Source organism: Narcine bancroftii, chromosome 4 (assembly GCF_036971445.1).
Source record: "Narcine bancroftii isolate sNarBan1 chromosome 4, sNarBan1.hap1, whole genome shotgun sequence".
Classification (NCBI taxonomy): Eukaryota; Metazoa; Chordata; class Chondrichthyes; order Torpediniformes; family Narcinidae; genus Narcine; species Narcine bancroftii.
The window spans coordinates 244,868,186-244,893,367 of NC_091472.1; the positions used below are offsets into that span (position 1 = coordinate 244,868,186).

At 38.6% G+C, this 25,182-nt stretch overlaps 1 protein-coding gene across 4 annotated transcripts in view; it reads left to right on the forward strand.

The window, feature by feature from the left end:
• LOC138761810 (serine/threonine-protein phosphatase 6 regulatory ankyrin repeat subunit B-like) overlaps positions 1-23,952 on the forward strand; it is a 149,077-nt gene extending 125,125 nt beyond the window's left edge. For 3 of the 4 annotated variants that reach the window (XM_069934576.1, XM_069934574.1, XM_069934575.1), the window contains 4 exons: positions 3,617-3,699; positions 12,003-12,085; positions 20,864-20,955; positions 21,205-23,952. In XM_069934576.1, coding sequence (XP_069790677.1) covers positions 3,617-3,699; positions 12,003-12,085; positions 20,864-20,955; positions 21,205-21,485 — 539 coding nt within the window. In that variant the 3' untranslated portion in view covers positions 21,486-23,952. The remainder of the gene's footprint in view (positions 1-3,616; positions 3,700-12,002; positions 12,086-20,863; positions 20,956-21,204) is intronic. The other variant, XM_069934577.1, reaches the window with a different exon arrangement.
• Positions 23,953-25,182: the final 1,230 nt, after the last annotated feature.

Genomic DNA, 25,182 nt, shown 5'->3' on the forward strand with positions numbered 1-25,182 from the left:
CAGTGTCTTGCCGAAGAAACTTTCCCCATCATGGGTTTTCCAAATGATAACCTTTTCTTCCAGGTCAACACAGAGTTCCTCTTGTTTCCCTTATTTCATGAGAAACACTTTAGCCATCCATTTCCTCTTGTAAGGACTACAAGGGTTTTCAACAGGCTGAACTCAGAACTCACAACCCATCTTCAAAATGGAGTTTTCAACAAGCTTGCCAACTTGTCATGTTGCAGCCTCCAAAAACCACTGCAAAACTCTCTTGCTCTCTGAAAGAGAAATCCTGATTAGTCTTTTCTCTCACTGCTTGCAAAACACATGACCCCTCTTAAACTCCAACCAGATAAATTGCTGGCACCAGAATCAGTATGTGAACCTGGATATCTGTTTTAAAGACAATAGTCCATATATTCCTCACATCACTGCAATTAACACCTACTTGTGAAGTCTCCATAGGCATTCTTCAAAGTTTCTGTAAAGTCACTGTGGACATGAAGTCTTGCATTTCAAATGAGATGTTTTTTGTGAAATGTTTTGTGGTTTATTTTCTCCCCTTTTTTTTCCCTCCTCTCTACCCACCCTCTCCAATACCCATAAATATTCAACATATGCAATACAATAAAACCATAAAACAATATTTTCACACAAAGGAAAACAAACAAGAAAAATGCGTCATTATTCATAACACACTGAATCCAGTCATTTTGTCTTCTTATCATTTTCATTCTCATTTTAGGGGATGGAGGTCATAGCAAGCTCTCTCTGATATGTTCCATGTATGGTTCCCAAATTTGTTCAAACATTGTGACTTTATTTTTTAAATTATATGTTATTTTTTCCAATGGAATACATTTATTCATTTCCATGTACCATTGCTGTATACTCTTGCTCTCTTCCATTTTCCAAGTTGACATTATACATTTTTTTGCTATCGCTAAGGTTATCATAATGAATTTTTTTTTGCGCTTTATCCAATTTGAGGCCTAATTTTCTACTTCTTATGTTACTTAAAAGAAATATCTCTGGTTTTTTTGGTATGATATTTTTTGTAATTTTATTTAGTATCTGATTTAATTCTTCCCAAAACGTTCTTGCATGCATCTCTTTTCCACTTCTTTGCCACCTCCATCCTCCTTTTCCCCATTTTCATCTCTTAGTTTTCTCTTATTACACTTAATATATGACAACACATTTAAGACATAAATGAAGAAGGCCTTACCTACGCAGTTGCCACATCCACTAATACCTTAACCCCAAAGTTCCCTCCCCCTCTCTGAGTTGCCCCATACCCCTTGCCGGGCAACCACAACTCCCCTTTTCATTTGGGTTGTGATCTTGTTCACAGCGTCAACTGATTTTGCAGTGACGGTTATTCCCCCTCCACCCAGCCATCCCCAGAAAACTTTTTTTTTTAACGCATATAACAAAGCTCTCTCTCTTTTTTATACCCCTTACTCCCTTCCTTTCCTTTCTGTTTCCTCTTTAGTTCTTTACATATACATTGTTTTTACATCTTAATATATATATTTTATCGCTGTTCTTCATTCTTGTCACATCTCTTCATCTCTTCTCCTGTCCTGCAAACGTTCTGTGAATTCTTGAGCTTTCTTTGGATCCAAGAACAGTCTGTTTTGTTCCCCGGGTATAAATATTGTAAGCACGGCTGTATGTCTTAATATGAATTTGTAACCTTTTTTCCATAAAGTTGATTTCGCAGTATTAAATTCCTTCCTCCTCTTTAAGAGTTCAAAACTTATGTCTGGGTAAAAAAAAATATTTTTTGACCCTTGTATTCCAGTGGTTTATTATCTCCTATAATTTTATTCCTTGTCCGTTCCAGTATATTTTCTCTTGTCGTATATCTCCAAAATTTTACTAAGATGGATCTTGGTTTTTGATGTGCCTGTGGTTTCGGAACTAATGCTCTGTGTGCCCTTTCTATTTCCATTTCTTCCTGCATTTCTGTCATTCCCAGGACCTTCAGGATCTATCCTTTTATAAATTTCTTCATGTCTGTGCCTTCTTCACCCTCCTTCAAGCCCACTATTTTTATGTTGTTCCGCCTACTATAATTTTCCAACATATCAATTTTCTGACATAACAACTCTTTAATTTTTTTGTCACTTTCTTCCAATTTTTCTCTTAAGTCATTCACTTCCATTTCTCCAGCCGTTTCTTCTCTTCCACACTCTACTCTTTTTCCTATTTCTGTCATGACCAGTTCTAACCTTTGCATTTTATCTTCTGTTCTTTTCATTTTTCTTTTAATTACATTAAACTCTAATGAAAACCATTATTTTAGTGATCTAATTTGTTCTTCAAAAAAGACTTTATCTGTATTCTGTTCATCAGTTTTACCTTCTGTTTCTCTGTGAAGATCTTGGTCTTCTTCCTCTTCAGTGTCTGTATCTGTGTTTGTGTCTTCTTCTCTTCTTTGTGTTTGTGTCTCTTCGGTTTTTCTTGATGAGCTGCTTGTATCTCTTTGTCGGGCCTCTTCTTGCTGGGCCTCTTCTTGCTGTTCCTCCCCTCTTGGGCTGCTCGTCTGTTGTGCTTCTTGACGTTGGTCTTCTTGTCGACCTTCCTCCTTCTGTCTTCCACGTCTGTTTCGTCACACCCTCTTCTGTTGTCTTCCTTATCCTCCAGCTGAGAGCCCTGGTGTCGGGCGTCCCTCAGCTGCTCGGTCTGTGACAGCCTGCTCCTCTGCTGAGCCCCCCTCCCGCTGGTGTCCTCTTTCTCCTCTGATTGCGCACTGCGCACATTTTGGCTCCAAGAGCCATTTTTGTAGTGTACTGGCTGGTGGGTCTCGACTCTATAGGCCAGGTACTGACTTTGAGGGTCGTGCACTCCTCATCACCACAGCGTCCTGTTCCTTCCTGCAGGTAAGGCCTTCTTCCTTCTTCTCCTGCGACTTTTTTACTTTTTTTCCAGCTGTTCTTACTTTCTCCTTCTTGGAAGCCATCTTCTTTCTCTTCTCTGTATCTTTATCTTCTATTTTTTGTACTTTATTTCTGTTATGCTTTGCTTTTTCCTGACTGGTTTTCCCGACCTGCCGCTACTCCATCACGTGACTCCCCTTCTTTTGTGAAATGTTAATGTCTGTTTGTGAAGTGACCTACACTAAACCCCCACAATCTATCTCTTTTAAAGACATTAATAATAATATAACCTGTAACATTATGTTCACAGAATTCTGGTTATTAACAAGGATTGCTGTTCTGCAATTCATGTCAGTGCCAAGCATTCTGTGGACTAGTTGGGCTATTCAAACAAGAGAGCAAGAGAAAATCAGAAGAGTTGTTCCCAAACATGCAATCAAGCAATTTCCATCTAAATAAAACATTATCGAAAATACAACTCTTATCAGGCTCTGTAAAAGTGCTGAAAAATGCCCATTGTATTATTAAACCTGTCACATTCACTTAAAATTGAATCAAAGCATTCATGAACATGGCAAACAGAAAACATGTTGCTAATTCTTGTATCAGACTTAAAAATGTAGCAACTGGTTTGGAGGCAGAAAATGTGAAAAGCTTGCATATCTTAATTTGGTATCTTCATTAATTATTTGCAGTGATTACCTGCAGATGAAGTTCACCTGTTTCATTATTTTTCTTTTCCATTTCAGAGATCTTAGTAAACAGTGCAAATGCTGATCTAACTTTAAAAGACAACAACGAGAATACAGCTCTTCACTTGGCATGTAGCAAAGTAAGAAAAAGGCCATTTGGTGTTTTACAAATGTTATTGTAATATTTTTATCAGCATTAGTCCAATCCTGAAGAAACTGGAAATGAATTATTTTCTATTCTGCCTCCCTTAATACATAAAATTTTAAAAATCCAGAAAGCCAATATTAAAAAAAATTTCAAATTTTGAATCCACAGTTCATCCATCTGTATTTATCCTTTTACAAAAAAAAAGAAAATGCCAATAATGATACTCAGTAGATCAAGCAACATCTGTGGAAAGAGAAACAGTTAAAATTTGGATTTGAGGAAGGAGTGTTTATAGCTTTTTTCCCCCAACATCAACATTTTAAAAAACTTTTAAAAAAATATTTGTCCCTATCGTTGCCTCTTTCAGAATCGTTCTACTTAAATAAGGAGATTCTCATTGATACTGTCTTATCCCATAAAAATTGTTTCCAAATGCAATTCTATGCTCAAATTGGTCTTATTTTAATGGTTTGTATTTTTGTATGAAATTTTCTGTGCTTTGTTTTATTTTAATTTAAACAGAAAATATCAACTCAGTCAGTATCTGTTGAAAGAAAAAAGTCAAAGTTTCAGGTCATTGATCCTTCATCTTAACTGGAAGTCTGAGGGAAGTGCAAATAAATTGCTGCTTCCCCAAAAAGTGCATTTTAAATTGTAGAGGGACATGGGTGAAGAAAACAAAGAATGTCTCCCTAAAGGTTGTCCTAGTGACACAATTGCTTTATATAAAGAAGATGATAAGTCTGGAGCAGTGTGCAGTGTACATTGAGGCAGATGAATGAAGGCAGTCGAGAAAGAAAAAATATGGTGGCATTGTGAGATTCAGACCAAGGAATTGCTGGAAATCTGAAATAAGAGAGAATATTGGAATATTATGCTCATCAGGTAGCATCTGAGATGAAAGAAGTATTGAGTTTAATAGACAAATGGTAGGCATTTACGTTTGTCTGGTTATCTGAAAATGTTGAATTCATTATCAAGTCCTGAGGGCTATAGCAGCTACAGATGAAATGCTCCTCATTGATTTGGGTTTAGTCAGCACAGTGAAAGAGTTCAAAGATGAAGAAGTGGGTTTGGTGATTAGAAGCTCAATGTCATCCTGAAGGATTAAACATACGTGGGCTGCAAATTAATCACCTAATCTGTGTTTACTTTTCCATTGGAGGAGAAATCTTAATATCGAATACTATAAACTAAATGGGAAGTGCAAATAAATTGCTGCTTCCCCAAGAAGAACTGTTTGGATCCCTGATGGTTTGAAGGGACAGGATACAAGAAAACCTTGATATTGTCTTCACTAGAAGGGAAAATTGCTGAGAGTAATTGAGTTGTTAATAGAAATAGAAGATCAACAATGGATTTGCAGAGCACATGGTCTCTTCTTAATGCTGAAATGGAAGAGGATGGAAGAATTGTTTATGACTGGAATCTAGTTGGAGATGGCAGAAATTGTGCAGGATTATCTGAGGTATATGTGGAAGCTGGAGGGGTGGAATGTGAGGACATGAAAAACCCAATTCTTTTTTCTGTTGACTATTGGAAATAGAGCCATACAATTAATACCCCATTACCATTGGAGGGGGGAAACCACAAAGGAAAAGGAAGAATTTCAGAAAAAATGGGAGAATAAAATTAAGTACATATGGTAAATGGAGGGGAAAGATGTAGTTGGTGGACTTCTGATGATGAGTCATTTAGTTCATGTGGAGGTAGTGAACTCAAGGAAGGGAAATTGATAGAAAAGTAAAGGAATTTTCATGATCTACACAAATGCACGAAACAGAAAGGCAATACCCCAGAAAATGAGGTGATGGCAGCTTTTAACTTTGCCTTTCACAACAGTTGACCTCTCAAATATGGTCTGTGGAAACAAGCTGAGGGAAGGAACTTGAATATATTTTTGCCTTCCAGGATATGTGATCTTTTATTCCAGGTGATGCAAGGCTGCTCTTGAATGTTCTTTACTTGGTTAATTAGAATGGAGCTTCAGAAACCAAATCCTTATTATTTATGAGAATTGAATCTGAAAGGAGAGAATTTGTTTCCAAGATGAGTCTTTTCAAATACAAAGTTCCATCATACATGAAATTTGATCCTGATTTGTATTTTTTAATTTCTTATGTCCATGGCCATTCTCTGAAAAAGTACTTTTAAATTTGTCAATGTTGCAGTGGTGACCAGATGATGTGATTTTTTTTTTCTTCTTTTACTGCCAGATGTATAATCTAACATTCTTATCCAGTTTGTTTGCAGATATGCTTTGCATTAGAAGGAATTAGTTAAAAGAGTTTTGTCTTATTATATAATTGAGAAAATCTGTCTTATATCTTTGGCTTGGCTTCGCGGACGAAGATTTATGGAGGGGGTAAAAAGTCCACGTCAGCTGCAGGCTCGTTTGTGGCTGACAAGTCCGATGCGGGACAGGCAGACACGATTGCAGCGGTTGCAGGGGAAAATTGGTTGGTTGGGGTTGGGTGTTGGGTTTTTCCTCCTTTGCCTTTTGTCAGTGAGGTGGGCTCTGCGGTCTTCTTCAAAGGAGGTTGCTGCCCGCCAAACTGTGAGGCGCCAAGATGCACGGTTTGAGGCGTTATCAGCCCACTGGCGGTGGTCAATGTGGCAGGCACCAAGAGATTTCTTTAGGCAGTCCTTGTACCTTTTCTTTGGTGCACCTCTGTCACGGTGGCCAGTGGAGAGCTCGCTATATAACACGATCTTGGGAAGGCGATGGTCCTCCATTCTGGAGACGTGACCCATCCAGCGCAGCTGGATCTTCAGCAGCGTGGACTCGATGCTGTCGACCTCTGCCATCTCGAGTACTTCGACGTTAGGGATGTAAGCGCTCCAATGGATGTTGAGGATGGAGCGGAGACAACGCTGGTGGAAGCGTTCTAGGAGCCGTAGGTGGTGCCGGTAGAGGACCCATGATTCGGAGCCGAACAGGAGTGTGGGTATGACAACGGCTCTGTATACGCTTATCTTTGTGAGGTTTTTCAGTTGGTTGTTTTTCCAGACTCTTTTGTGTAGTCTTCCAAAGGCGCTATTTGCCTTGGCGAGTCTGTTGTCTATCTCATTGTCGATCCTTGCATCTGATGAAATGGTGCAGCCGAGATAGGTAAACTGGTTGACCGTTTTGAGTTTTGTGTGCCCGATGGAGATGTGGGGGGGCTGGTAATCATGGTGGGGAGCTGGCTGATGGAGGACCTCAGTTTTCTTCAGGCTGACTTCCAGGCCAAACATTTTGGCAGTTTCCGCAAAGCAGGACGTCAAGCGCTGAAGAGCTGGCTCTGAATGGGCAACTAAAGCGGCATCGTCTGCAAAGAGTAGTTCACGGACAAGTTTCTCTTGTGTCTTGGTGTGAGCTTGCAGGCGCCTCAGATTGAAGAGACTGCCATCCGTGCGGTACCGGATGTAAACAGCGTCTTCATTGTTGGGGTCTTTCATGGCTTGGTTCAGCATCATGCTGAAGAAGATTGAAAAGAGGGTTGGTGCGAGAACACAGCCTTGCTTCACGCCATTGTTAATGGAGAAGGGTTCAGAGAGCTCATTGCTGTATCTGACCCGACCTTGTTGGTTTTCGTGCAGTTGGATAATCATGTTGAGGAACTTTGGGGGACATCCGATGCGCTCTAGTATTTGCCAAAGCCCTTTCCTGCTCACGGTGTCGAAGGCTTTGGTGAGGTCAACAAAGGTGATGTAGAGTCCTTTGTTTTGTTCTCTGCATTTTTCTTGGAGCTGTCTGAGGGCAAAGACCATGTCAGTAGTTCCTCTGTTTGCGCGAAAGCCGCACTGTGATTCTGGGAGAATATTCTCGGCGACACTAGGTATTATTCTATTTAGTAGAATCCTAGCGAAGATTTTGCCTGCAATGGAGAGCAACGTGATTCCCCTGTAGTTTGAGCAGTCTGATTTCTCGCCTTTGTTTTTGTACAGGGTGATGATGGTGGCATCACGAAGATCCTGAGGCAGTTTACCTTGGTCCCAACAAAGCTTGAAAAACTCATGCAGTTTGGCATGCAGAGTTTTGCCGCCAGCCTTCCAGACTTCTGGGGGGATTCCATCCATACCTGCTGCTTTGCCACTTTTCAGTTGTTCGATTGCCTTATATGTCTCATCCAGGGTGGGAACCTCATCCAGCTCTAGCCTTAGGGGCTGTTGAGGGAGCTGGAGCAGGGCGGAATCTTGGACTGAGCGGTTGGCACTGAAAAGAGATTGGAAGTGTTCTGACCATCGGTTGAGGATGGAGATCTTGTCGCTGAGGAGGACTTTGCCGTCTGAGCTGCGCAGCGGGCTTTGGACTTGGGGTGAGGGGCCGTACACAGCCTTTAGAGCCTCGTAGAAACCCCTGAAGTCGCCAATGTCCGCGCTGAGCTGGGTTCGTTTGGCGAGGCTAGTCCACCACTCATTTTGGATCTCCCCGAGTTTGCGCTGAAGATGGCTGCATGCGCGACGGAAGGCTTGTTTCTTCTCTGGACAGGACGGCTTTGTAAGGTGAGCCTGGTGGGCAGCTCGCTTCTTTGCCAGCAGCTCCTGGATTTCCTGGCTGTTTTCGTCAAACCAGTCCTTGTTTTTCCTGGAGGAGAAGCCCAGTACCTCTTCAGTGGATTGCAGTATGGTAGTCTTCAACTGATCCCAGAGGGTTTCAGGGGACGGGTCCGTGAGGCGGGTTGCATCGTCGAGCTTTGCTTTGAGGTTTGCCTGGAAGTTTCCTCTCGCTTCGTCTGACTGCAGGTTTCCAACATTGAACCTCTTTCTGGGGGCTTTATTGTTCCTGGGCTTTGGTTTGAAGTGAAGGTTGAGCTTGCAGCGAACCAGCCGGTGGTCAGTGTGGCATTCCGCGCTAGGCATGACCCTGGTGTGGAGCACATCTCGTTTGTCACTTTCTCGCACCAGGATGTAGTCCAGGAGGTGCCAGTGTTTGGATCGGGGATGCATCCAGTTGGTCTTAAGGCTGTCCCTCTGCTGAAAAAGGGTGTTTGTAATGACAAGCCGCTGTTCTGCGCAGAGCTCCAACAGGAGGCGCCCATTGTCGTTGCACTTGCCGACGCCATGCTTGCCCAGGATTCCTGGCCAGGTTTCTGAGTCTTTGCCGACACGAGCGTTGAAGTCGCCCAGGATGACAACCTTGTCGGCTGTAGGGGTGCGTTGGATGAGGTTGCGCAGGTCGGTGTAGAACTTGTCCTTTTCTGCTGGTTCCGCCTGGAGGGTTGGAGCATAGACACTGATGAGGGTGATGTGACGCTTGTTTTGAAGGGGGAGTCGCATGGACATGATTCGGTCCGAGAGGCCTGTCGGACCGAAAATCTGTACTGTTATGCATACACACAATGAAAAATATGAAGTAAATACCATCTATACAAATAATTTCCCCAACCCAATTTGCAAAGATGCTTCACAGAAATTTAATGGACTGCAGCCAGATGTTTGAAATTAAAACGGACTGAAAACAGTGGGAGATGAACAAGAGATTCATGGCATTTAGGGTAATTGTGTTCCCGCAAAGAAAAAAAGTTGGATCCTATGCTGAGGAATACAAATTAAAGGTTAAGGGGTTTAGTGAATTTAAACTGTATGTCATTAGGCCCAAAAGAATTATAAAGCAGAATCAAAAAATGCTTTAAGTATTTTGCTGAAGTTATGACCAGAAACATTAACTTCTCTCTCCACAGATGCTGCCTGTTATTTTCTGTTATTGTCCCAGATTTATAGCATCTGCAGCTTTTTACTTGAACCAAGTACATCTCATTGTTAAAAGAAGAGAGAAAAAAAAATTACAGGTTTTGAGTTTTAAATTCCTCCCCGATTATGGGAATGGTGATGGAATATTTTAGGAAAGGTAAAATTGTTTTTTTTTAAAGGGAGGGGTAAGATCAAATTATGGGCAATAGGCAAATGTCACTAGACAACAATTTTTTTCAAAAGATTTGCTTCCTTAAAAAAAATTGGGGATTATGATATACAACTTCAAGATGATCACAAAGATAATTTGCTGTATCATGTAGGAAGTTGGAGAAACATTAAATTAACCTTTATTGAATTTATCATGTTTAATCACATGACGTACCTCTGAGCCAAGTTCTCATGTTGACTGCACATGTTGCACAACAAATGTGAGGAGCCCAGGGTTTTGCTTGGTCACCAATTTTACAACTGAAGTGATGCTCATAATAAGTGAAGTTGTGCCACATGTTTGAGCCTGAAGCGTATACTCACCACAAATGTAACAGAATGTATCACAGCTTTTGCGACATTGATATTTCTGATGTAATAAATCTGAAGACCCTATGCTATTGCCTGAAGAACATGTGCATAAACAGGCGTTCATCTTATATCAATATAATGCACAACATCTGTATACATGAGCTGCTTTTATATAGCATGTCTATATTTATCCTGACTAAACATGCCCAGGCCTGACAACACTTGCATAGCACCTGCACTGAGTGTATGCCCAGGCATGGTTGAACTGACCAAAATTGCTTACTTTGTGGACAATATGACAGGAATTCACAAAAATAGTTTTTTTTTCCTAAAAACAGTACGTGATAGGAACATTTTAGGTGATATTGGTGATCACTAGTCCAAAGTCGAAAAATTACACCCAAAAGTGCCAGGAAATAAAATCCTTGTTGTCCAGTGTTATGTGGTTCCTAAAAGACAGTGCAGTTCTTAATTTATAAAAGCACTAATTTATTCTGGGTAAGTTGTCTTTGACAAGCTAGACTGACCTGTTTGAAGAAAGAAGTTAATGAGGGGTTTTATGTAGCCTATGTGAACATAAGAAGGCATTTGTGAAAATCCCATATGACAGGTTAGTCAAAATAAAATGTTTATGAGATTCAAGGGAGAGCAAGGGATTTGCAAATAGTAATTTGCAAAGGATAATGTCTAACTGGATGTTGCAAGGATTAGTAGTGATTGAGTGATCTTTCTGTGGACACTGGTGCAATGGTAAAGCTGAGTTGCAAATAATAATAGTTTCAATATTTGAACATCATTTTTTTTTAGTTTTACTGAGCTGATGTACTGGATTCCTTTTCAGCGAAGCATTTAAACACAAACTAATTTATTTTGTTGGACCCCATGCCTGTATTGCTCACCACCAAAGTTTTGTGTATTTTGATAATCTGGAAATGGGATGAATTCTATTGAAAGCAATCTCAATGAGCCAAGTTGCCTTTTGCAGCTAATTTGTATAGCTTCCAAAACTGTTTTGTAAATGTGTTCATAAAATAATATTGCACAAAATTTCCAGGCTTTTGATCTTAACTTGTAAGTTTGATGGCAATCAAATGCAATCCAAAGGTAGAAAAAGATTAAATAAATTATTAGTGCCAGCTGCTGCAAAAATTCACCCTAAATTTAATAATAGTTTTAAAAGCCCTTAAAGGCCTATTAGTGAATTTATTTTGAAAAGCTGCATAATCCTAATGGGATCATACATGTTGAAACCAGGAGAGTAGTTCATTGAATTGTATTTCATGATGTGTTCCATTTTTGTGTTGTAAAGAATTATTTATGTTTCTAAATAAAATGCTACAAATCTTCAATGCGTTCTTCATTTCTGCAGTTAACTCACACCAAAGAACAGCCCAAAAATATTAATAGAGTAAAAAAATACTTAGTAGCATATCTTTGTTGGCTACTGTGGGGCAGTGCAGCTTCTTTTCATAACTTCAAATTTCTTGCACTTCTATAATGTGCAAATGTAAGCGATTGCATGTTTTATTAAGAATGATTATGGAGATGAGTTTCTAATTAAGTGCTTATTATTCCTGCATGACCAATTATTGGAAGCCAGTTTAGTCAAAGCAATGCTGATACATGTCCTAAATTTTCAGTAATGTGTGATTTTTTTTTTCAGCAGAAAGGATAGGATGGAAATTTAAAATGAAAACCAACATCAAACATTTTTGTCAGCCCAGGAAAGTGTGGTGGCTAAAATTTACTCATTTAGAAAATTCACATGTGACAATTGAGTCTATGATACTGGTGCAAAATGCTCCAGTGTCTGTTGAGTGAATTTTTAAACGCTAGAGCTACAAGGAAAACAAAAATCAAAAATGTTTAGGGCTAAAATTATCAGATTTGATTTGGACGGTATGAGTTGTGGCATGATGGAAGGTCTTAAAATATTTTCATTGAACTGAATGAACAGTCAAACTGTTGGAAGCAGGAATCTGATGCAGACAAAAATTGAAATTGTGTTGTTCAAACGTGACAAGTATGGAATCTTGAAAATATAATTCAACTTAATACAGATGCAACTAATACTGCTAATTGTGTTCATTTTGGCAGGGTCATGAAAAATGTGCCTTGTTCATCCTTGAGAAAATAGATGGTGCAAACCTTATTAATGCAACAAATAATGCACTGCAAACGTAAGTTGTAATTGTTGGTCATCAAATATTTTTTGAGCAGTTCAATAAAATTATGGTTGTTTTGTGGAAAGCATTGGATTTTGAGAAGCAAATTCAAAGTTCAGATCTATTGTTAGAGCATGTGCATGATATCACATACAACCCTGAGATTCTTCCTGCTGGTCAGGCAGCATTTCTACTTATCGGTCGTGCAAAAAATTGTACTCAAGAAAAAGATATATGTATGTGTATGTAAATATGAGAGAGGGATAACATTTTATATAAAAAAAAATAGAAATAAATAATGTGCTAAGTAATAGTCCTTGAATGAGTCTTTGAGTTTGTTGTTTTAAAAGACGGATTGTGAAGGGATTGCAACTGTTCCTAAAACCTGATGGTATAGGTCTTATGGCATCTGTACCTCTTTCCTGATGGCAACAGTGAGAACAAAGCATGTCCTAGGTGGGGTAGAATTTTTATGATTTCTGCTGCTCTCCAACAGTAGCATTCCACGTAGATGTTCTTAATGGTGGGGAGAATTTTGTCTGTGATGCACTTTCTTTTTCTCAGAGGGGTTGGTGCCCTCATACCAGGCTGTGATGTATCTGGTCAGCACATTTTCCACTAAACACCTGTAGATATTTGCCAAGGTTTCTGATGATGTACTTGACCTCTGGAAACTCTTGAGGAGGTGGAGGCGCAATGCACTTTCTTTATGATGTATTAGTATGTTGTATACAGGAAAGGTCCTTTGAGATATTGATTCCCAGGGATTTAAATTAGCTCACTCTCTCCACCTCTGATCCCCAATGATCACCAGATTATGCAGCTCTTCACAATCAGCTCCTGGATTTGGTGACATTGAGTGCAAAGTTGTTGTTAGTGTATCATTCAGCTAAGTTTTCAATTGCCTTCCAGTATGCTGACTCATCGCCCCTTTTTATCAAGCCCACTACTGTGGTCTTGTCAGCAAATTTGTAAATACTGTTGTTTGTCATATTAAGCACATAGTCATAAATGTAAAGTGAGGGGCTAAGAATGCAGCCCTTGAGTGCTCTGGTGCAGATGGAAATTATGGAGATGTTCTTGAATACACTGGGGTCTGGAGGTGAGGAAATCCAGGATCCAATTACTTAGTCTGGTATTGAGACCCAGGTCTTGGGGTTTGCTGATTAGGTTTATGGGGATGATGGTACTGAATGCCAAACTGTAGTTGATAAAGAGCGCATCCTGATATATGCACCTTTGCTGTCCAGATGTCCAATAAAATGGCATCCGTTGTAGATCTGTTGCTGCATTAGGCAAACTATAATGGATCCATGTTGCCTCTCAGACAGGAACTGATGTGTTTTAACACCAGCCTTTCAAAGCATTTCATCACTATGGATGTGAGTGCCACTGGTTGGTAGTCATTCATACACGGTACCACATTCTTCTTGGGCACTGGTATGATTGAGGCCTGTTTGAAACAGGTGGGTACCATGATAGGCCTTTGTTATCTTCATGTAAGAGTGATCAAGTTTGCTGGGATCTCTTGTACAACAGTTATATGCTGGTGATAATTGGGCAGGGTTTTCTTAGAACCGACCTGGTTAAAGTCACTGACGACGTTTTGAATTTTTTTTCCTGCAATATGGATAATCTTTTACTTTGGGCAGGATGAACACTTGAAAGTGATCATTTGTATGCTTGAAGTTGTAAAAATCTCAATTGTGCTTAAACTCATCTGCTTCATAAGGACCCAGGTTTCCCCTCCCTAAGATTGTCTAACTCCACCTGTCTGTCTAAATTTGACTATTGTACTGGTCTTCAGTTCGTCCTACCATCTTCCACACAACATTAAACATTATGTTAGCTGGGTCCTCACTTGCTAAATCCCATTCATAAACAACATTTTTGTTTGCTGATATGTTATTTCCTCACCATCACTTCACTTGATCTTATGCCATCAACTGGTTCAGTTGTTGAATTTCCTCTCTAAATCTCTCTTTCTCTCCTCTTCAAAGACTTTTTGTCATCTTTTCACTTTTCTAGTCTTCAGCAAAAAAAAGAAGCCTTTTTTTTGTTCAGAATTCTGCCCCTTCTCCCCCCCCCCCACCCCCCAAACAGTATGCAAATTGCCAGTGAATGTGTCATTACTGAATAGAGAGTCAAGGAATCAGAGCCTTTCTGCTCTTAGCAGTCCTCAGAAGGCTTACTTTGTCAATAATATTCCAGGATTCTTATGAAAAAATATGTTGCAGTTAATGAACTCTGTATTTGCTGAAAGCATCTCCTGAGCTCACATCCATATTTTGCTTTTCATAAAGTAATTTTGATTGGACTATTTATTTGCTTAAGGCAAAGTTTTCTTTTCAGATTTACGAAGTGATATGTTCTCAGTGAACCAGTCAAAAAGTTGGCCCATCTTCAGTGCAACTGTAATGCAATTGCATTTGTGCAGGGTGATTTAAGATTTTATTGTAGACATTTGTTGTAGCAGGTACACTTGTGGATAAAATCTACTATGGTTGAAAAATGATGTTCATGCCATGGAAGACCAAAGCTATGTGGTGTGAAGACAGATCATCAGTTAAATAAATATTACCTCTCCTTAGATGCAACATCCATGGCATGATATCTTCAAGAAAATCTCTTGGCAATATGGTGTAATGAGGACATCATAGCCAGAGAGAGGATCTTGCTTTCACCGTCCTTCTCTATCTAAATGTTGCAATCTATCCCACACAGGGAAATGTAGCATTGATCAGTCCCCACCATCTGGAAACTAGGAAGTTCAGGGTGATAGTGATTTTGACTACTGTAAATAGTGCAGTTCATTCATGGGTACAAGACTGAAGCTCCACCTGCAAAAAGGGGTAGATTTGAATCTGAATCCAAATTTATTGTCATGAACATGCCACGAAACTCATTGTTTTGTGGAAGCATTACAGAGCAAATATTGCTAGAAAATACATGAAAGTAAATAGATTGGTGCAAAAGAAGAGAAGGTGAGGTAGTGTCTGTGGTTTATTTTCCATTCAGAAATCTGATGGCAGAGGTTAAGAAGCTATCCTTTTTCCACTGTTAGTCTTCAGGCTCCTATACCTCCTTCCCAATGGTAGCAGGGTGAAGAGGGCATAGCCTGGGTGGTGAGGGTCTTTGAGGGTTTTCTGCCTCTTGTTGATGTTCTCGATGGAATAAAGACTGATGGTCTAGTTCACAACTCTAGTTTTTTCCTGGCCTCCGCATTGGCACATTCATACCAGATAGCACCTGTCTTTGGTGATACAAGAAATCTCCTTAAACTCCTCACAAAGTATAGCTGCTGGCGAGCCTTCTTCATGATTGCATAGGCATGGAGGCTCCAGGACAGGTCTTCAGAGATATGGCCACCCAGGAATTTAAATATCTTTCTACTGCTGACCCCTCGATGAAGACTGGATTGTATTTTCCTGATTTCCCCTTCTGAAGTCAGCTCCTTAGTTTTCCTAATGTTGTTGTGACACCACTCAGCTAGCTACCTGATCTTTCTCCCTCCTGTTAGCTTCCTCATTGCCGTCTGTAATTCTGCCGACAACCTTGGTGTCATAAGCAAATTAGTCGATGGCACCTTTATTCTTAGTGAATGCCCTTCAATCCTGAAGTTGTGCCCTCTTGTGCTAGACTGTCCCACCATGGGAAACAACCATTCTATATCTACTCTGTCTATGCCTTTCAACGTTTGAAATGTTTCAATGAAAAATTCCCTTCATTCTCCTAAATTCTAACAAGTAAAGGCCAAGAGCCATCAACTTGTTACTCAAGGTCTTCACCTAAGAATTTAGAAAACATGAGTTCAATTCCCAGCATTTGAATTCATTTATAAAGAATTTGGCGGTGGAGGGTGGGGGGGAGGTTGGTGGAGGTGGAAAACACAATTATTAAATTTTGACAGAAGGTCAACTGTTTTGCCATTGCCCTTTTATATTTTACTTCATCAACCACAAATTCTGGGCCACTCTAACAGCTGGATCAGTCAGTTGTAGGTTATGCACTGAACCAGGATGCAATGAATGCTCAACATATTTGGAACTTCACAGCTCCCAACACCAATATGAGGACCACAAAAAAGTAACATCTCATTTTGGGTTTTAATTTTGATTCCAACATCTGCAGTATTTAATCTTTGGGTCAGTTCCAGGATTAAAAGAGCCATTGTGAAAATTTATTTAGCACAGCCTGACAAGATCTTACTCAAAAGTCTTTGTGCCAACTTCTAAATTCTGTGTCTCTTTTGCACAACTATCAGAACAGATTCACCATACCTCAGATAAAGTCATGGAAATGAATATGTGAGCCTCAACAGTGGCTCGAGAACCAAAGACTTGTACCTTCAGATCAACTATTCACAAGGAAATGAATTAGTTTGTTGTTTGCCATCCTCCTTCAGCTGAAGAATGTATTCTGTGAACCATTTAATGTGAAAAGGCATAAAGTTCTAGGAAGTGCACAAAAACACCCGAGTCTAGCACCTCAAAGACAATCCCCACCAAAAAGGATTTACAAAGTATTAGTACCAAAATAAGCCCATTGTCATAGTACAGTGGTGCAACCAATACAACTGCTGCCTCACTGCTCCTTCCACTGAGGTTCAGTCGTGATCTTCAGTTTTGTCTGTGTGAAGTTTGTACATTCTTCATATGAATCATGAATTTCTTCTGGGTGCTCCAGTTTCCTCCCATCTGGGATAGAAGTTGATTGGCCACTATAACTTGCCCTAGTGTATCAATGAGTAGTAGAATCTGCACATATTTAATGGAAATGTAGGGAAAAATTATAACAAAATTGGTAAGGGAATGAGATTGTTCTGAACTGGCATAGACCATATAGACTGAGTGGACTCTTTGTCATAACGAAGTATGGAAATGACCCCTATAAATCTATTTGTTGCAAAGGCCACCAGCAAAAAGAAAGGTGGTGAGAATGATCATGCAGTTTTTATGGAAATCAAGTCCTTCATTCTGAGGAATCTTTTCAACATGACACTGTCACTGTGATAAACTGGATAGGTAATGAACACATTTTAAACAAAGGCAGTCTAAAACTCGATAAGAGGCATATCATTAACAACAGAATCATATATTCTCTCTATCTATAAGCTGCTTACTTCTCCATCAGAATTCAACAAGACTAAAGTTGGTTGAATTTGCAAGGTGAAGAACCAACACTAAAAAATAAAAATGTAATGCCAACTCAATTAAAGACTCACATGCTAACAAGCTGGAAGTAAAACCCTTGCCAACCAATTCTGGGCACTGAACAACAGTGGGGGGAGATGGGGGGGAGTAAAAGGTTAAGCATTTATCCTAGAGGAAGCCTATGTTTTAGTTCAGGGATAAATGGGGTTCCAAACATGCATTTCCATCCTTTATTGCATCCTGGTTCATTGCCCAACGTGCAACTGACTGGGCCACCTATTTGAGGCAGCCCACGTTACTCATAAATCAAAGTATTGAGTACAGTAGTTTGGATGTTATGGTAAAATTGTGTAAGGCATTGGTGAGACCAAATTTGAAGTATTGTGTGCAGTTTTGGTCATCTAACTACGGGAAAGATGTGAATAAGATTGAAAGAGTGCAGAAAAGATTTACTAGGATTTTAAAAAAAATATTTTATTTTGAGAATTTTCAATCAACATGCAGTCTAAACAAAGAACAATCAAAAAGAAAAACATTAATATCAATAATATTAACAAAATAATACAAATATCGATTTGCATGTCAATATTAAAGAAAGTGAGAAAAAAGAAGTCAAGATGTGATTCAATTATTATAAAGAAAGAAAAATTACAGCAATACTACAAAAATGCAAATTCAATGTCCACGTTGAACCAAAGGGAGAAAAAGGTAATAGAGAGAGAACAAAATAAAGAACACTCCCACCACCCCCTGCCCCCAAGGAATGAAGAAAAGAAGAAAAAGGAAAGATTGGCTTCATCTAGGATAAACCCCACTCCCATTAAGGGACAAATAACCTGACTTATCTAGGATCCTCGGCGCTGCAAACAGGGAGGAGGGAGTGGGGAATCATTAAAGATTTACCCCAATACTCTTAGGTATGAATTCCATATTCTTAAAAATACATCATACCTGTTTCTGAGGTTATATGTTATATGTGATCTTCTCCAGGGGAACATAATTATGCATTTCTGTCCTCCATCAGGCTTGGGAATCTGATTTCCAAGAAACTGTTATGCATTTCCTGGCCACTGCTAAAACGAGCTTAACAAATTTTGATTGATATTTTGACAGTCTCATTTTAGGTCTTGCGTCTTCTAAATTCCTCAATAAAAATAATTCCAATAATTTGTTTTCCAGGAGATGACCCAAATTTTTCCATAAAGTCCTCACTTTAGGACATGACCAGTTTGAATGCAAGAAAGTATCTATTTCTTGACCACACTGAAAACTTTGTTCTGATATTTCCAATTTGAATTTGTAATTTTTGTGGAGTAAGATAAAGCTGATGCAAGAAGTTGCAAGAAGCCGATACCTTACATTAATCATGTTAATCATGCTGTCCCGACATAAATCGGACAATCAAAATGGATCAATTTCCATAGCAAAATCTGATCCCACCTCTATCTTGATTTATCAAACCTTTGTTTAGGGGTTCCTGCCTGAAGTAAGGAATAATTTTTTGAATTTTTTTTGTGCTACCCTTTCGAACCAGAGTCTTATTTCGCGAAACTGCAGTAAGGTTAGTGCTGGATCTAATTTTGTCCCTTAAATAAGATCTTAACTGATGATAGCAGGATAAAAGATGTATTTAAGACTCCATATTTATTCCTAATTTACTCAAATATCATAAATTGTCCCTGCTCATAACAATCCTCAATACACCAAATGGCCAGGGTTTTATTATCATTCGTTAATGGAATTAGCATATTTTGAATCAGTGGTGTTTTAAATGAAAGCCCCCCCCCAACGGCCCCAATTTGACCATTTTACCCATAAACATTTGTCTCATCCATCAGAGGGTGGTGACAAATTTCAATTGGTTTGTCCAAAACTATTATTTTGAAATATGTGAGCGTTGATCCTCCCATAATCCCAAGTTAATTTATCAATTGAGACTCTGGAAGGCTAACCTTTCCAGAGAAACTTCCTCAGGTATTGGAACAGGCAAATTTTGGGGAAAAAAAATTATACTCTTGGCAGCATATTCATTTTAATACAGTTAACCCTTCCTACCAGAGTTATTGGGAGGGTCACCCATTTAAGAAGATTATCCTCAATTTGATTTACTAGGATGTTGCCCGGTCTTCAGGGACTGAGTTGCATGGAAAAGTTAAACAGGTTTGGATTTCATTCCCTGGAGTGTTGAAGAATGAGGGGAGATTTGATAGAGATGTACAAAATTATGAGAGGTATAGATAAAGTAGGTTTTTTTACACTGAGGTTAGGTGAGATGCAAACCAGAGGTGAAAGGGGAAAAGTTTAGTGGGAACATTAGGGGGAACCTCTTCACACACAGAGCAGTGGGAGTGTGAAATGAGCTACTAGTTGGAGTGTGAATGAAGGCTCAATTTTCACATTTAAGGAAAATTTGGACAGGAACATGAATGGGATGGGTATGGAGGACTATGGACAGGGTACATGTCAGTGTGACCAGGAAGAATAATAGTTTGGCATAGACAAGAAGGGCCAAAAGGCCTGTTGTCTGTGCTGTAATGTTATATGGAAGCAATCTACACCTACGTGTAACATTTGGGCACTCCCTTTCTTAATGACCCAAAAACGTGCGTGACAGCCTTGAGGGATCAATGGACATAGACCTTGAGACCTTTCTGTTCTTCCACACAGTTAAGAATCCCACCATGAACTACATACCCCACCTTCAAGTTCGATAACTATGTATTTTTTTAATTGCCTCCTTTTCATTCAATTACAATTTTGTAGTTATTTTCATGCCAATTGAATTCAAACTACCTGGATTGTAGTAGTGCATTTGCTCCTGAACTCTCTGAACATTTGGGATAGGGTTCTGTAGACTGTTAATGTATAAGTCTTAATATTTTAAATGTGTCGATCTTCTGTTTGAACCTATATTTATGTAAATATGCGTCATGGTCCTGGAGAAACACTATCTAGTCTTTACTGTGCGAGCACGGTTTGAACGATAAAGTTGACTTGACCTCTCCTTCCTTTCTTAAATTTTGGGGTTTAATTTGCTACTTTGCAATCTGTGGAAGGTCTTCTGGAATTCATGAAGATGGCAACCAGTTTGTCTACCCTCTCCAACTTGGTTGCAGGTCATTGTGTGCTGAGTTTTGTTCAATTTTCATTCTCAAATTAATTTCACTAATAATTTATTTTAAGTTCCAAGATGGACAGGTTCCCAGAACTTTGATTGTTCTCGCCTGCGAGTCCATGAAGCTTCTTAGACTTAGGAGATAAAGATAATTCTGTGTAAATTTATGAGGGACCAAGAGATAGAACAATATTAGAAAGTTTTATTTTCCTGAAAAGAATAGTTGGGAGGATGAGAGTAACATTGGATTATTTCCCACCCCACCCCCCCCCACACAGATAGCGTTTAGTCTGGAAATTTTGACTTGAAACACTCATCAAAATTAAGCCCTGAATAGGCACTGGTTAAATTAGAAGAGCCAATTTAGTGCTCTTATTTAGGAATGATTTGAAATTCTAGAACCTTATATTGAGGTCTCCCCAAGTCTGTAAAATGTGCGCATTTTATTTCCAAAAGAGATTTATTTATCAGATTGCTTGTATGAATAGTCTTGTTAATTTTCTTTGCCATCAACTATTCTTTCAGACCACTTCATGTAGCTGCAAGAAATGGGCTTAAAAAGGTGGTGCATGATTTACTAAGCAAAGGGGCAAGTGTTCTTGCTGTGGATGAAAATGGTAAGTGTCGTTAGCTTGTTACTAATTGTGCTGCTCTAGATGACTTTGCTACCAAAAATAACAACACAGTAGTATTATGATGCTTCTTTAAAAATTTTAACTGAACCCCCTCAATAATTTTGTTGGCATGGATTAAACATAGTAAGTAGATTTATTGAATGTGAGATTTGAGTTTGCTGTCTTACCTCCCTTTTGATTTTGGTGAAGACTTCGTATACTAACCATTCCCTTGTCTGCTTTTGTGCCCAGGTCATACCCCAGCCCTGGCTTGTGCTCCTAACAAAGATGTGGCTGACTGTCTGGCACTCATTTTGGCTACCATGATGCCTTTTTCACCTCCCAACACAATGACATCCTTCAGCATCAGTCTAATAAAAAATGGCAGTTTGAATACACCTCTATCCTTTGATTCCCCTAATACGGGTAGCAACATGAATTCTTTTAACAAGGAGTTGTATAACAATGTGGGGAAAATGGATAGGTGTCACGAAGATGATGATGAAAATGATTCCGATTCTGAGACTTTCTGAATGGTTGTAAAAATCTGACAATGGGAATAGCCTGACAATTGGCTTGTTAGTATTCGAAGGATTACAGATTGAGCAATCAATCACTGCAAACTTTTTTTTAAAGAAGCACTTAACAAAAAGGCACTTTTCTTTCAGATTTTAGGAAGCCGAATCTTGAAATATTGATTCATGAAGTGGATTATTGAATAGGGCAAGTGATTTGCTATTTTATCAAATCTGCCAGATATTTGGCATTGCCTCTGGGACATTTTATGCAAAGTAGTGGTTCTTCGGCACCACATTGTGCTGCATGCAGTATCTGCGGAAACTTATGGGGATCTGTCACAGGATGCCGTGCTGTTTATTGCCAGATCACTTGCTCTATGAACAGGATTTTTTAAAAAAATTCCAAATCAGCACAAAACATGCATTTGCACTTCAGTAAAAACTGGCGGTTATAGAGTTGTTAGGGACTAACGATACACCTGAGCCGTTAACTACTGATAAATGATGAATGAACTTTTCCAGATTGCAGTGTAATCATAAATTCCAATAGGATTTGGTGACATCTTTTTACTTTAAAAATACCAGCAAGTTTAGACTAGTGTTCAAATAGCAGATTGTGGTATTTTGTACACTTTTATATAGCCTAAAAGGCAGCCTTTAAAGAATGCACAGCAATTTTGTTGAAATCTACCCCACCTGTAGGATGAAGAGAGAGTAACGACTATAAAGAACAGTTGTGATTACGTCTGCTTCATCTGCCAAAGCTTATGTGTTAAATGGAGCCATTCTCTCACCTGTGACAGGACCGCAGCAGGTTAAATGACATTTAAAAAAAAGTCTGGCAAGCTCTGCCAAATGGACCAAATCTGCCACTGATTGCGACTGTTGCTATCTCTGTTCTCTTAAGATTACAGCTTTTTTAAAAACTCATCTACTTCAATAGGTGCATTGAAGTCACCTGTTTTGGTAACAATGCAGTATTTGAAATGCAAATAAAATGTATTTCACCTAAATTATTTCATGAATTGTTAGATTAGAAATCAGCAAGGTAGTGTTTCAGAATTATTTCCACATGTTCACATGGATCTGTTAATGCTCTTTGCAGTGACTGTGCAATCAATGCAACCTCACTATTTGAACTAAAAGCACTGAAAAGATTTCAAGAAACCTTAATATTTTGTAATGGTTATTCTGTTATAACTGTTACAAGCTGTTAAATTCCAGTTAGAGACCTCTGATATGAAATTGCTTGAAAGCAATAAATATCATCACATTAAAGCACTGAAATTGAAGGAAAAAGGCCAAAAGCAATGGTTGTATGAAAAGAAAAAGCTGTTTATTAACCAATTTTATTGAAAGTTGAAAGCTGCAATATAATTTTCAAACTATATGTTTGTTTTTCCCCCAACAAATAAAATTGGCTGGTTTTCTTTGTTTTGCGATTTATTTTTTTTTATTGAGTGAATCATAAATTTAAAAAAAAACTATTGTGTGAATTTGAACAGGTATTAATGTCTTTTAAACTTTTTATAGTTTGTAATAAAGCCTAGAAAAAAAAAATCTGGTTAAAATAAATACTGGAATTTTGAGATTTGTAGTTTTGTGATTGGCAATCCTTGTAGCAAATGTTTCATTTTGTTAAAAATTAAGTTCAAGTTCTCTTTTGGTTTTGTTGCATATAAAAATAGTTAGTGCCTTTCTGCCCATGTGTATTTTCCATATGGTTTCCAAACTTCTTGTGGAATCTTGCTCATTGAGTAATATTCAAGCAATAATGTTAATTTAGATTTTAAAATTAACAATGAATGTAATTTTTTTTTAATGGTCCAAAAACATCTGAATGAGAGTAATTTGTTCATAAAACCATCATGGACTTTTTGGCAGTGTTGTGCAAGTTTTAAAAGTGAAGTCTTGATTGAAAGACATAGCTGATCACAAATTGGTATTATTTGGAAAAGGGCATTTATAATTTAGACAATCTGATGGTGTGTATTTTAAAACCATTATTTGTGGAAGCTTATGCAGTGGTCAACCCCTTCAAAGCCTATATCTATTTGGTAATCTTGTCTCCTTTTATGCTTTAGCATGTGCAATATGTCTTGTTACAGTATAGTATGGTATCATGATACAGTGACAGTGTTATGTTTTATGCAGTGAATATGATGCAATTTAGTGAAAATGAAAATGTTTGTTGGAAGCAGTAGTCTATCAAAATGTTATGTATTTGGTCATATTTCTTCAGTTAAGTATGAGGTACACAGCTTAAGACATTTTTGGCATCAAGACTGTCAAAGAAGGAAACCCAAAATGATCTAAATCCAGCCTGGACCTTAAGCACACTTTATTATTTGACTTTTGTGAACTACTGAATGCTTGTGATGTATAGAAATATGGAATTGTAAACTACTTATGGAAAAAAAGCATTCAGATGCTGTATATTTTTATGAAAATAAAGGGTACAGATGCTGATGCAGCAAATTGATTTCCCTTGGTTTTTTTTTCATACTTCCTGGGAACACCGATTAACTGCAACTTAAAATGTTAAGATGCTGGTTGGGGTAGGTGCAGGATGGCTATTACGTGGAAATGGTTGATACTCAGTAGAAGCATGCCGTTTTGTTTAAAAGGGTTTGAGTTGATTTAAAAATTCAAAAGTTCTTGTGTATTTCAGTGATCGGCTCCTGTTAATATAAAATTAATCCAATGCAGAAGACCGCAATGCCAATTTTACTGACAATGAAAGGGAGAAAGAAGGGGGAAGCCTCTGAACCTGACTTTTCTGTAATAATTTGACACTGACAGAGCTGGAGTGAGCCTTTAAGTCTCCTGTGTGTATCTGGCCACTTGCTACTCTATTCCCACCAGCTTTACTGGTGATCTGCATCATCCTACCTGCTGATTGTTCGGCTGAGCTGGTTGGTGGTTTTAAATCATGGGTGCAAGAACAGGTGGTCAAACAATCAGTCAAAATCTGCCTTGTTTTTAAATTACTACTGTTGATCATGTTCTCATCTTCAATATCTTTTTGTGGGACAAGGTATTTTGCTGTGCTAAAGGTTGAGTAAAGAAAGAGCCAGCAGTTTTTTAAAAAAAAACTGTATTTACATTGCCATTCTTTACTTGAATTTTAGTGTTGGCTCACTGGATGGCACCAGATTATATTCACTCATTGCAGACATCATTAGGATTACTATTACAACAAAGGATTTTGAATACAGCAACAATAACTTGTGCTTTAATAAACATTGAATTTAACAGTATTACATTAATTGACAATTAATGTGAATTGTTTGTCTTTCCACAAATCGTATTCAAGCTGTTTAGAATTCTAATCTTTGTCCTATTGCAAGGAAAGCTTAAAGGATAATATTTTGGATTTTATTATTTGCTGGCAATTCCAGGATTTATTCCCAAGGATAGGTAAACTACCACCATGAAGTGTTGTTATCTTTGTGATGAAGGTAATTCTCTTTGAAAGAGAGTTGCACCAGCAGTGCTGATGAATAACGGTCTATTTCCCGTCACGATAGTGTTCAACTTGGAGGGAAAGTTGGAGCAATCATGTTCCAATGGACTTGCGGAACTCAATGATTTGGGACCTCCTCTTGAAGCAGCTTCGGCTGATTTCTGAGTATATTTTGTGAATGATAATGCACAGCTGGTGGAAGAGTAGTAATAAGTAGGGTGCCAACCTTTAGTCTGCAGGCTTTAA